This window comes from Gigantopelta aegis, chromosome 14 (assembly GCF_016097555.1).
Source record: "Gigantopelta aegis isolate Gae_Host chromosome 14, Gae_host_genome, whole genome shotgun sequence".
Lineage (NCBI taxonomy): Eukaryota > Metazoa > Mollusca > Gastropoda > Neomphalida > Peltospiridae > Gigantopelta > Gigantopelta aegis.
In genome coordinates, this window is record NC_054712.1 from 22,798,917 (window position 1) to 22,814,036 (window position 15,120).

Genomic DNA, 15,120 nt, shown 5'->3' on the forward strand with positions numbered 1-15,120 from the left:
CAGTTTGCCATTTACCTAAAAAATGTCCAAGAATGCAAGGAGGGAAGCAGAAGTGATCACTCACATCTTCTGATTGAAGCTCTAATTCTACACTGGAAACTCAATATTTCATTCATGTACATTTGCATTTTATTTTCATGCTTATATCCACACTGTCTTGGGCACACACCACATAGATCTACATCAATTGTATTTGCAATGTCAAGGCAGGATTAGCTTGGTCAACAGAGCTCTTGCCTCAGGTACTTGGGTTAAAAAGTGAACTGCCTCGGTGGATCCATTCTCCGACTGGGTTTTTTCCATTCCAACCACTGTCCATGACTGTTGTGCTGTTCCGTCTGTGGGAAAGTGCACTTAAAAGATCCCTTCCTGTTTATATGCACTGCTCTACAGACATACATGTACCATGGCATTTAATACACCAGCTATAAGACACACGTTGGAATAGCCTAGGCAAGTGCTCTACCACTGAGCTACAGCCTGTCACCTAATCGAATAAGGGGAAAAAAAATAATGAAACGTTTTATTTAACGATGCACTCACCACATTTTAAATTAAGATTATATGGTGTCAGACGTACAGTTAATTAAGGACCACAGAAATAATTAGAGAGGAAACCTAATGCCACCAAACTGTGGGCTGCTCATTTTAACTTAGCAGCAAGGAATCTTTTATATTCATAATCCCACAGACAAGATAGTAAATACCACAGCCTTTGTTACACCAGCTGTGGAGCATTGGCTGGAATGAAAAATAGCCCACTGCATGGACTCACCAGTGGAGATCAATCCCAGACTGACCCCACATCAGGCAAGCACTTTACCACTGGGCTACTTCCCCCACCTAATTGAATAAGGATAAAAATGAAAGATCACTCTTTATCATGGACACTGCAGCAAACTTCATCCTGATAACCTCTTTTATTAAACCATCAAAAAAGAATCTTTTTACAAGACTTAACTCAAAGCACATCTGGCATTACTAGGAGCTTTAACTCAAGTCATATCTTCCTCTCACGCGTGGCTATTTGCTATCCCATGCCATCACCATAAACCAGGTTATCTAACCAAACACAAATATCCAATTGATGATGAGCCGCTACGAAGACACAGATCAGTAACTGGCGATATTGCAGGCATCAACAATTGCTACAGATCCGTGCCATGGTGACAAAAATCACTTAGATAAAATAAAAAACCCTCACCAGAATTCCTTAATATAAAAAAAGGGTATTACGAGAAAGTCTTTTGGGGGACATACAATATTAAAGAAGCCTCTAAAAGAGGTGATTATTCACAGTAACAAGAATGGTGAAGCAAATTGCACCAAACATACAAAATAGGCAATATGGAGGTTTCCCCCGTGAGTCATGCTAAATTAAGTTGTCATCAGGATGTATGAAATCGCCTCCTAACAGGTGATTCTGCCCGATATCAATACAGTTGCAGGGGGATTACGGAAGACGCGGTGCAATTGAGAATCACTCACTCGAGATCAAATCAACGGCACAGGCTCTAACCTTGTTGAGGCTCGTTTACAGGGAAAAGATCACTGAATGGCCAACTCAAATTTGCCAATTTATTTGCTCTTTCTCTCCGCTTAAAGTTTCCGTCGTTTTTGTACAGCGTTATTGGCACCGTGAGTCACAAGAAGACAATTGCTTCATGTTAGAAGTTACGTGCTAAAAAAAATATATACTGATGGAAAAGAAATAAGGGATCACATCAACACTGACAGGAGAGAGTGACTGCAACCAAAACTCTCTTCCATAGTGTCAGGAGGTTATCTTCCATAGTGTCAGGAGATTATCTTCCATATTGTCAGGAGGTTATCTTCCATAGAGTCAGAAGGTTAACTGTATAAATAACATTAAAACTCACAGCCCAGTGGTAAATCTCATCTATTTTGTCATGAGGTTAACTGTGTTAATGACATTAAAACACAGCCCAGTGGTAAATCTCATCTATTTTGTCATGAGGTTAACTGTTAATGACATGAAAACTAAAAGCCCAGTATAGTAAAGAGCTCGCATGGTGTGCAGTCAGTCTAGGTTTGATCCCCATCGATGGGCCCATTGATATATTTCTCATTTCAGCCAGTGCTCCACAACTGGTGTAACAAAATGAGAAATAGCCCAATGGATCAAGTCTGATGGCTTAACCACTAGACCACCAAGGGCAGTACTAAGCTTATTTATTTCTTGCTTTTATATCTGACAATTGTTACTTATTACACTTTTTATTCTTTATACTGAGTATTTACATTGCTGTTACTGTTACTATATATACTGTTATCTTGGTGCAATAGGGGCTACCAAATGAATGAGACTCTTTCCTTTAAAGGGAACATGACATAGGCCAGTCGTAAAGTGCTGGCTTGATGTGCAGTCAGTCTGGGATCGATCCCTGATCAATAGCCCAATGGGCTATTTCTCATTCCAGCCAATGCACCATGACTGGTATATCAATGTCTGTGGTATGTGCTATCCTGTCTGTGGGATGGTGCATATAAAAGATCCTTTGCTGCTAATCGGAAAGAGTAGCACATGAAGTGGCGACAGTGGGTTTTCTCTCTCAATATCTGTGTGGTCCTTAACCATATGTCCGACGCCATATAACCATAAATAAAATGTGTTGAGTGCATCGTTAAATTAAACATTTCCTTCCTTCCTTCCTTTATAATAATAATGTATATGATCATCATACAAACCAAAGTCAACATTACTCATATTGTGATCAGTTAGTTGATCTATATGCACTAAACTTTCACTGATGATGCACAAATCCACCGCTGACATTTCCTACTAAATGTATTGATTGAAAGCACAAATATCACTGACTACTTAGACTGAGAAGTAACCAATCGGAGACATCATACGAGGCATGTGTCATTGTGTAACCTTTGTTACTCTGGCCCATCATTGATGATGACACACATAACTAAATAATCTCAGAGGTTTTTTTATCCGTTCAAGACTTATACAAAGGCAACACGTTTTGAGAGATTTTTCACCAGAAATCTTTACAGCATGAACAGCACCTCGAGATATAACTTTCAAAAAGTCTTATTAAGAATAAAAATAATTACAATGGTTTTGCAGAATAAAAAGAAAAATATTCAAAGCTTTTTGAAAAAAAGGTCTCTTGTAAACCAATTAGGAATAAAATATATTTAAAAAATATGTTGTTGAAGTAGTTAGCTACAATACAAAGAATGAATATGGTTCAGTTAGTGCCTTATGGGACATTTGTATTGTTATGTTTACGGAGTAAGAGATTTTCTTATAATGCCAGGATGTATACACAATATGAAGTTCAATAAAATATTTAACTTTTTTAACTGTTTAAGATCTTAGCCAGTTAGTGCTTTTAATCGATTATCATATAAAAACAAACAGGGACTGAATAAAAACAACACAAAAAAACAATTCAACTTTTACATGACATTAAAACATCTTAATTTTTGTATAAAAAGATTAAATGGTGACTAAACAAAGAAACATTAAAACACAAAAAGACCCCCAAAAATCCATTTATAGTAAAAACAATCCATTTATGGCATAAAAAAGGACAACCAAAAAACATTTATAGCAAAAAACAACACACAAAAAACAATATTGAGTAAAATTTAAAGATCCTATTTCTATAATTGTATTTATAATGTACTTGCACTTTGATTACTAACTACTTACATTAAAAAATCACAAGACTCGTTAACATTAATAACATTTAACAAGCATGTAATTTCAATAGGGTAATAAGATTATTTTCGCATGGTCTAGTGGTCGAAGGTATAACACTTTAGCAAATAACAGTGCAGCTATACCAAATAATTCATTGGCCAAAACACAAAATGTACACTTTGGCTTAGAACACCTACATGTATGTGTCTGGTTACATTTGTTTTTTTATTTTATTTTATTTTATTTTATAGGTCTACCCTTCCACTCATTATCTGTACCTGTTATACTGACGATGGATTCAAATCCTTGCCTAATGTCTAAAACTGAATTTGTATTGACATAATGCAAATTTAATTCTGACTCGATCCAGCCAATGCACCATGACTGGTATATCAAAGGCCATAGTATGTGCTGTCCTGTCTGTGGGATGGTGAATATAACAAATCTCTTGCTACTGATGGAAAAATGTAGCAGGTTTCATCTCTAAGACCATCTCAAAATTACCAAATGTTTGACAACCTATAGCCGATCATTAACAAAAACAAACATTAACATTTGGATCCCACCTTTGGAATGTGAATGGTATCTTAACAACAACACTTGTAGCAGTGACCAGTAACAAATACAAAATCTATAGTACAACAGAATAATGCAGGAAAATGCTCAGAGAACAAACTACAAAAGCATAATACCAATAGTAAGAAATTACAACGAACAAAAAACTAAAAACTAAAAACCCCAAAGAGGAAAAAAATCCAGCACATCCTCAAAAATAACAGATATCAGATTTAATCAACATTAACAAAAGCAGGACACATTATCTCATTAGAAATACCAACACTGAGGAAATCAGTTGAATGGGATAATTAATTTGCCAAGCAGCAATATGGTAATGACAGCTTCCTAGCAGCCAGCCAATACATCTGGGATACTTCATCAAATTGGACTAATTATCATCCACAGTTATTGCAGTTCACTGTCGTTAACTAAGGCTGTCAGCTAACCAGCACCTCGATTCCAAATAAACAGGAAAGGAAAGGAATGTTAGTTTAACAATACTCACAGCGCATTGTTGTTAAAGTCAGCTGACCAGAGCAATTAGATTATTATTATTTTTTTTTTTTTAAAGAAAAAAGAATAAAAACTTTATTGCATATAAACATTCCACATATGGCACTGAATGCAAAACATCATTTCTAACAAAAATTACTTCAAATAAATAAAAATGGTAAGAAATCTTACGATCATTTTAATTTATTTTCATGCTTCAATATATATATAAAGCCAGTGCACCACAACTAGGCTGTGGTATATGCTACTCTGTCTATGCATGGGATCCTTCCCAGGACAAGTAAATACCATAGTTTCTTTAAAGTCCCCATTGGTGAACCTATTGGGCTATTTCTCGATCCAGCCAGTGCTCCACAGCTGGTGTAACAAAGGCCATGGTATGTATTATCCTGTCTGTGGGATGGTGTATATAAAAGATCCCTTGCTGCTAATCGAAAAGAGTAGCCCATGAAGTGGCGACAGCAGGTTAACTCTCCCAATATCTGTGTGGTCCTTAACCATGTGTCCAACGCCTTATAACTGTACATAAAATGTGTTGAATTGGTCATTAAATAAAACATTTCCTTCCTTCAATATATATCCAGTAATGTTTCAAGCATGCTGTCCTAACCACTATACAACTGATGCTGGTAACAAATCTGTTCAATATAACTTATGTCTTTAAAGCTATCAACTGATCATAGCTATTGTGATTTTAATAATAATAACTTATGTCTTTAAAGCTATCAACTGATCATAGCTATTTGAACAACAGAACCGTTATCCATGATCAAAACCAAATATCTGTACAATACACAGTCGAATGGGTCTTTGGCAAAATTGTGGTCAATTCTATGAAGCAGTCAATGCCATTCCTATATTTAAAATGGCTCCAAATACATAAGTATTAAATTAAAGGCCATGGAATATCATATCACAAAATAGATCTACTGCTGTATGTTTTTCTCTCTCTCATTTTTAACCAAAATAGTAAAACAAAATGTTTGCCACTATATAGTCATACGTACATAAATGTGCTGAGGTGTCATTAAAAATACTTTTTTGCTTTTGTTTCAAAAAAAAAAGAAGAAAAAAAAGAAATGAATGTCTGTTCAATGACACCCTAGCAAATTTAATGTGTCTATTAGGCATCTAACATGAGCCTCGGTTGAGTGCTCGCTTGAGGTGCTTTGTGTCGCAGGGTCGAACCACTTCGGTGGATTCATCCAGCTGATTTGTGGGGTTTTTCTCATTCCAACCAGTGTACCACAACTGGACAAAGGTCATGGTATGTGTTTTCCTGTCTATGGGAAAGTCCATATAAAAGATCCCTTGCTGCATTAGGAAAAATGTAGCAGGTTTCTTTTGATGACTATGAATCAGAATTACCAAATCTTTGACATCAAATAGCCAATGATTATTTAATCAATGTTCTCTAGTGATGTCATTAAACAAAACAAACTGTAACATGAGCTTGATTTCCACAGTGATTTCAAATGAACATGGCTGGAATGCATGTTTGTTTAATCAGTGCATACAGGGGCTCCACATGTGGCAACTGTGATACTTGATCTAAAGAGTTAATCAGAGAAGAAACCACCACATGGTTACTATTATCATTCACCTTTTCTGTACATGCATTTTATCACACAGATAATGATAGAATTAATTGTGCAGTACTGCATGCCTGGAAAGAGATTTGCCCACTGATGGGGATCGATCCCATAATGAACACCCACCCAAGGTGAGAGGCTTAATAAAAACAACATTTGATGGCTCATTTTCCTCAATTACTATATAGTAATTAACTTGTATGAAAGGGAATAAGACATAAATGAGTTTTTTTCATTTTAAGGACCCATGTTTTACATTGCACTGAACTCCATTAAAAAACCTCTCTGTGCTGAATGCAAATTAGAATCGAAATAGTGCAAGGTTTTATAGTTAATTTGTAAAAGTAATTAATCTACAGTCTAACAAACATTCATCAACCTGATATTCCAGTTTTAACATTTGATTTTTACATGTAAATGATGACGATAAAGTTATTAGTGAGGAAATCTGAATCAGTGCAACAGTAATCAGTAAAACTCCCACCATGATTTCATGTTCCAAGGATGAGCCTTAGGTGTTCATTGTAACATTTTTATAAGATCACTTTATTTTAACCAGACAAGTATTCAGAAAACATGTAAATAAATAATTACAAATGGTGTCTATAATTATTCAAGAGATTCTGGATAGTAACCCATACAGTGACAAGAGATGTGCCGGCAGTTAGACCTGTTAATGCAGTCACCATTCATATTCAACATGTTGTCTTATAAAGATAATTATCTTAAATGATGCAACAATCAATCTCTATCTGTATTAATTAAGAGTCCATTTTCCAATTCTAATTCAGAAGGCAGCTTAACACTCCAACCCCGACCCCACCAATTTTGTGTGATTTTCTTTAAAAGTAAAAAACAGGATAGTACATACCACGGTCTTTGATTCACCAGTTGTGGAATATTGGCTGGATCGAGAAACAGCCCAATGGGCCCATCGCTGGGAATTGATCCTAGATTGATCACACTGCAGGGAAGCACTGTACCACTGAGCTACGTCCCGCCCCTACCCTTTTGATTATTTCTTCAGCTAATCAACCCAAACAGGAAGTTAACTCTTAAGAAGCTGGTACGAAATTCCATGCATAATATATGCATACCAAATGTGTGTGTGAATTAACTGTTATTTCTCAGAGATATGTGTGTTTTAAAATATATGGAAAACATATTTCCATGATGACCAGAAACACTTCAGATGTATGAACATGTATAATCTAAACAATAAAATCCAAGTAACATTTTACTTCAATAACAAAAAGGACTCTAATTGTAAAAAAATATGTTGTTTAAAGACTAGGGTTGGTCGTGTTGAGGGTGAGGGCTTTGTGTAAGGCATACATGTTGATTGATACATGTTGCCTGAAGCAGCTTCAGCCATATGTTACCATTCTCGTTTATGAGTTTTGATTTGCCTTTTAATGAAAGCCGACATTCTGCGTTTGCTAGTATGAACAATACTTGCCGTTAAAAACCTGAAGACCAATTATGGTAAAAGTATGCATGGACTCTGTGACATTTCACATTATTTTTTCATTTCCATGATTACACAATTTTGCTCTAGAAAATAGAATCTTTAACATGTCTTCAATCAAGATTATAACTCTTCATTTCTTGATTGCAAACATTTGCAAGTCAAACTTGTGTCTGCTTGACAGATGAAAAATGGCTAATGCAATTGTAATAATTTTGCTTTCTGAAATGAACAGGAATATTATTACAACAACTCAATATTATGTGTTACATATATTTAAAATACAGGAAATACACAGCCATAGGAAGTTGCCAAAAAGTGTGTGTGTGGGGGGGGGGGGGGGGGAGGCACGCACACACACACACACATATATGTAAATACATTTATAAATATATAAAAACCATCTCTGTTCCCACACTTCCTAACAGATCCCAAATTTCGAAAAATGGGCCAAAATATAATTATTTCCAGTAAATGTTATGAATTACATTAGAAAGATTTTAATGACACAATCAGGTTCCAATAATTTCAGTTATTTAGAGGTTAGAACATTTTGTTTTCGATACTTCATCCAATTCATACTTATTTCCTCTTGTTGAATACTGACTACGACTATAATTTATTATCAAATCATTCTCTTCTTTGAAAATTATAAAAATGAAACCCCTATGATTTCCAATTAATCTATATTAATTAACGTTACAAAATTTGCAGAACCAGGATCCCAATTACACAACAAATCATTAGCAAGTGTGTGCGACAATACGCGAGAGCTCTGGCAATTCTAAACCATAGCATGAATACAATTAAATATTTGGGACTATCAACATTGATTAACTGTGACAAAATTACACTGTAATTCTTTTGTCTCTGAACAGTTCACTGGAACCTGCAATCTTGTCTGTGCCTGGAAGCAGCAATCAAACAGCTGATGAACAAGAGCTGACTGACAAGGGCTGGGATTGTCCCTGACCACTAAATACCATGCCTTCATCATTAGAACATGCATTCCTACACACATGGCAGAATTAATGCCAGGCTCTCCAAGCCTCAAGCTTAATCCAAGATTTGCCCACACACACACACACACACACTGGCAAATGGAGGCCAATAAATCCATAATTTTTTGTCCAGCGAAATAAAACCTGCTGTAACCACCGTGTTAAAGAAGTCCGATTACATGGCTTAGTGGTGGAGCAAGCAAGGAATTAATATAGCTAGAGATGGTGAGATTTTGTTCAGGGGATTAATTTTGAATAAAAAAAAATGTGTGGGTTTTTTGTGTGGGTTTTTTTTTTTTTAATTTAAAAATATTTTTGATTCAAGCAATAATGAAAGACTGTCATAAAACATCATTTTTGATCAGAAGCCACATAAAATTAAATGTCAGTTTAATATTCTGTACATGGTTTGTTGTTCTTTGGAGTGAAAGGATGGGCGTGTATAATGGTTAGAGGTGGTATGGTATGTACATGTATAGCTAACCAATCAGCACATTCTTTACTCAGGGACTATGAGGTGTCTATTATATAATAAATGTGACATTTGGTCTAGCGAATGAACAAAGCTACCACACCTGCTGAAGTTAGGATCTTTTTATATACACTTTTCCAAGACAGGACAGTACATACCATGACCTCTAATATACCAGTAAGAGAGCACTGACTTAGGTTACGATACCTAGGACTCCTTAATGGGTCCAGTCCAGGTCCCTGTTCCACAAAGTGATCTTAGCACTAAGTACATAACTACCTTATGCATTTAAGGTGATCTTAGTGCTAAAATCGCTTCATGGAATGGGCCCTAGATCTACATACCTTATTTGCATAGACAATAACTGAATTTAAAAAAATAAAAGTTTGTTTTGTTTAACAACACGACTAGAGCACTGATTAATTAATCATCGGCTGTCACTGGATGTCAAACATTTGATAATTCTGACAAGTAGTCATCAGAGGAAACCCGCTACATTTTTCCTAATGCGGCAAGGGATCTTTTATATGCACCTTCCCACAGACAGGAAAGCACATACAACGGACTTTGAGCAGTTGTGGTGCACTGGTTGGAATGAAAAAACAACAACAATCAGTTGAATGGATCCACCAAGGCAGTTCGATCCTGCGACACAAGCACCTTAGGCGAACACTCAACCAACTGAGCTAATTAATCCTGCCATATTGAATTAAAGCTGTGAGTCTAGATGTTAATATTTTATAAGCCTGGGGTCCGATTACTCAACTGATCAGTTCAGCCCTAAACCAATCAAACTGTTCCCTGAATAATGAAAATGAAACCCCTATAATTTCAAATTAATTAATTTTAATTAATGCTATGGACCAATCAAAATGTGTATTATAGATAAAATCAAATAAGCAAGTTGCACCTATAAAAAATATAATTTTCAAAATGTAATCTTAATCTTTTTTGTAGTAAGTGCAAAATATGTAGATATATTTTACCAAAAAAACTGCAAATAAAGAAAAATATTAATCAACAATCATTCTGTGAATATTGCTAAAGCAATACATGTCTCTTAACAGTTCTAGAATGTTTTCATATCTCCTAACTTCAAGGGACATAACTCTGTGATAAATGGGTAAATTACAATGAATCTCAAACTTGATCTGTAACAAAACATGATAAAGCTATACACAAAAATTTATTTCGATATCTTGAGGCATTGCAAAGAAGGGTCCGGAAAACAAGTTTGTATCTGCCATGTTCAAGAGCCATAACTCTGTCAAAAATTGGCAAATAGCCATCAAAGTAACAGCACATGATAAAGCTATACACAAAATTTCAGCTCAATATCTCCAGGTATTGTGAAAAATAACATCCGAAAAACTGTTTGTTGGACAGATGGACGGGGAGACAGATGGATGGAGAGACAGATGAACAGACAGATGGATGGAGAGACAGATGGATGGACAGATGGATGGACAGATGGGCAGATGGGCAGATGGATGGATGGATGGATGGATGGATGGATGGATGGATGGATGGATGGATGGATGGATGGATGGATGGATGGACGGACGGACGGACGGTGGCAGCAGTCTCCTCCACACAAATGGTGGCACAATCCATCATCCAGTGCAGCAGATGAATTGTGGGCTAGATAGTGACACCGGGTCAGAATGCCATAGCATGCTGTGTGGATGGATGGATGGATGGATGGATGTATAGATGGACAGACGGATGGACCGACATACAGACAGACAGAAGGACAGAGATGAAACCCATATAGTCTCCTCTGGCTGGACCAGTAGAGGACTAAAAATCAAGTCATACAGATGATTCTCTTTGAGAAGAGCATAACATTTTTTAAAAACACATTCTGCCGTTTTGTCAAATTGTGCACACACAATAAAAGCCTCTATCATGGCCATCGAAGATAACAGTGAATGACACATCACTCACGGGCAGCGGTGGCAGCAGTCTCCTCCACACAAATGGTAGCACAATCCATCATCCAGTGCAGCAGATGAATTGTGGGATAGATAGTGACACCGGGTCAGAATGCCATGGCATGCCGTGTGGCTAAGGCCAAGACTAATGGGCAGGTCTAGACGGGGTGATAATGGCCACTGTTAATTCACTGCATTGCTGATGATTATCCAGGAGTGTGGACCGGTTCAAATTCTATACCAGATCTCAACTGTACGGTTCTTCTCAACTATAACACTGTGTGGGATCAGGTGGCTGACAGAGACCAGCTGCTGCTGCTGTGAAAAACAGAAACCGGATGTACTGTACATGTAGTAGCCCCAGGTTAAACTTCTCTGTGAGTAGTAATAGGGTCAGTCTCCAACAACAAACCCTATTGGGTTCTTTCCCATTCCAACCGGATTTGGCTCAGTCGGTTGAGTGCTCGCCTGAGGTGCTTGAGTCACAGGATCAAACCACCTTACTGGATCCATATTCAATTGGGTTTTTTCTCGCTGCAGCTAGTGTACCACAACTGGTCAAAGGCCATGGTATGTGCTTTTCTGTCTGTGGGAAAGAGCACATGAAAGTCCCTTGCTGCATTAGGAAAAATGTAGCGGGGTTCTTCTGATGGCTATGAGTCAGAATGATAAATGTTTGACATCCAATAGCCGATAATTAGTTAATCAATGTGCTCTAGTGGTGTCGTTAAACAAAATAAACTTTCCAACCAGTGTCATAAGGCCGCTGTGGCAATGAATGAAATAATGTCTGACAACAATCCAGCATGAAGATAGGAACCAAAAGACATGGTATGTGCTACTCTGTCTGTTTAAGGAAAGTGCATAAATCCCTGTAGAAGAGAGGACAGCATACAAAAGATTTCTGCCTACTAACAGTATAAGGTGACAGCAGGTTTCTTCTCTCAGATGCTAACATATTAACCTGTGTCCTGGACTAGCAAACAAGAAACAAGAAATAACATCTAAGTAAAATCATATGCTGGGTATACAAAACTAAAACAGTGGAATATTCAAAATTAGTGGAGATATATAAACCCTCACTCCTTTCCAATATGGCAGCTAATCACTGGAGACCAGGAATGGACGAACTACAGCTTTTCTTTCAATCTTCCATATACTGTTAATCTATATTCTCAAAAATCTCTAATTATCCATCTTAATTTCCAAGTTTCCCTTGACCCACAGTAACCCTGTAATTATGGACACCATTAGCATGGAGTCTTGCAACATCCGTACACACCTACCGTAACTTAACTCTTAACGCACTGGCCCAAGTCAAGAGAATATCACATGCTGTGGGGTGCATATGCTTCCATACACACAGCGCTGGTTACATTTTACCACCAGGTTCAGATGATGTAAGACTACCGTATTCCCAGCATGCCAAGCACCAAACCAATATGGTTCCTGGGAGATTCACTAACAAGGTTTCCTGTTACAAGCAATTACAGGCCAATTTCTCGTTATGTATGGATGTTGTCATAATTACTGTGGTGGAGATTATCTCCGAGGAAATGGCGATAACGCTGGTTCACGTGGTAGACTTGGAGATGCTACAGATCTGATAACAGCTTTCGATCTGTTACAGAAATACCGCACAGTGATTGGCCACTGCAGGATCTGCTTTCAACATCTCCTCTGGCAGGTTACATAGTGCCTGGAGACTAGTATATATAGAACATATCACCACACACAGACCTTCTACTATATTGTCTGCAATTTCTATTAATTTACATAGTGCCTGGAGACTAATATATATAGAACATATCACCACACATAGATGTAGATCTTCAACTATCACTATCAGGTCTGCAATTTCTATGCATTTTTTATTTAATCAGAAGTCAGATGTTGCAACTGGTGGTATTCTGGTGATGTTCAAAGCAACACTTTTGTACATTAAAAAAAGAAGCCCAATTTATATTCCCAAGAATATGATTCACTTCATTTTTTTTATAAATTAGGCTTTTTTAAATTTTAATATGAAGTCAGCCATGTCTTTAGTGATTTATGCAAGGGGGGGGGGGGGGTGTCAAGTGATGCTTTCCTGGAAAAGATAGTGAAAAAAGAGAAGAAAATATGCTTAAGCAGGGGAGGGTTTCGACCCCCAAAACCCTCCAGTCAAATATGTCAAGCAAGTACTGAATGCTCTTGTGACATCATGGACTTGTCACATATAAAATGTTTCAAGCAAGTACTGAATGCTCTTGTGACATCATGGACTTGTCACATATAAAATGTTTCAAGCAAGTACTGAATGCTCTTGTGACATCGTGGACTTGTCACATATAAAATGTTTCAAGCAAGTACTGAATGCTCTTGTGACATCGTGGACTTGTCACATATAAAATGTTTCAAGCAAGTACTGAATGCTCTTGTGACATCGTGGACTTGTCACATATAAAATGTTTCAAGCAAGTACTGAATGCTCTTGTGACATCGTGGACTTGTCACATATAAAATGTTTCAAGCAAGTACTGAATGCTCTTGTGACATCGTGGACTTGTCACATATAAAATGTTTCAAGCAAGTACTGAATGCTCTTGTGACATCGTGGACTTGTCACATATAAAATGTTTCAAGCCAGTACTGAATGCTCTTGTGACATCGTGGACTTGTCACATAAAATGTTTCAAGCCAGTACTGAATGCTCTTGTGACATCGTGGACTTGTCACATATAAAATGTTTCAAGCAAGTACTGAATGCTCTTGTGACATCGTGGACTTGTCACATATAAAATGTTTCAAGCCAGTACTGAATGCTCTTGTGACATCGTGGACTTGTCACATAAAATGTTTCAAGCCAGTACTGAATGCTCTTGTGACATCGTGGACTTGTCACATATAAAATGTTTCAAGCAAGTACTGAATGCTCTTGTGACATCGTGGACTTGTCACATATAAAATGTTTCAAGCCAGTACTGAATGCTCTTGTGACATCGTGGACTTGTCACATAAAATGTTTCAAGCCAGTACTGAATGCTCTTGTGACATCGTGGACTTGTCACATATAAAATGTTTCAAGCAAGTACTGAATGCTCTTGTGACATCGTGGACTTGTCACATATAAAATGTTTCAAGCCAGTACTGAATGCTCTTGTGACATCGTGGACTTGTCACATATAAAATGTTTCAAGCAAGTACTGAATGCTCTTGTGAAATCATGGACTTGTCACATATAAAATCTTTCAAGCAAGTACTGAATGCTCTTGTGACATCATGGACTTGTTACATATAACAAGTCCATATATATAAATGTGTCAGGTAAGTACTGAATACTCTAGTGATATCATGGATATGTTACACCTGAAATATGTCAAGTATGTATTGAATGCTCTTTACTTGTTACATCCTTCACTTAAGTTGACACATACAAAACATGTCAATCAGATACTTGACACAACACACATCTGACATTTCAAGGGACATGTCATGCACACCACTTATCACAAATTTAAATAGACACATACATGTAGACAGTACAATATAAATGTATAAAAGAACTGACCATCTTTATTACGGTGACATTTGGCCCGCCCATCTGTCGCTTCATCCGAGTAGTCACCGCAGTGGTCCACGTCGTCACACACCAAGTCTTCATCAATGCAGTAATTATTCTCACACTGAAAACTCGAACCACACTTCTTGAATTTTTTAAAATCTGAAAAATTAAACAGAATTTGTTTTAGAATTTTTTTTTGCTAAAAATTGAAGAGGAAATTTACATGTTAATTGTTATGCAAATTTACACCAAGCCATATATTACAGATGACTGTCACATTGCAGACTACAATTTGTCCATTAACTCCTTGTTAATTAAGGATATAAATACCAATACAAACATACATGTTGGAAATA

The 15,120-nt window shown here is 36.9% G+C and overlaps 1 protein-coding gene across 1 annotated transcript in view; it reads right to left on the reverse strand.

The window, feature by feature from the left end:
• LOC121389015 overlaps positions 1-15,120 on the reverse strand; it is a 210,918-nt gene that overhangs the window by 61,045 nt on the left and 134,753 nt on the right. The window contains exon 5 of the mRNA XM_041520607.1: positions 14,771-14,923. Within this exon, the coding sequence (XP_041376541.1) occupies positions 14,771-14,923 (153 nt within the window). The remainder of the gene's footprint in view (positions 1-14,770; positions 14,924-15,120) is intronic.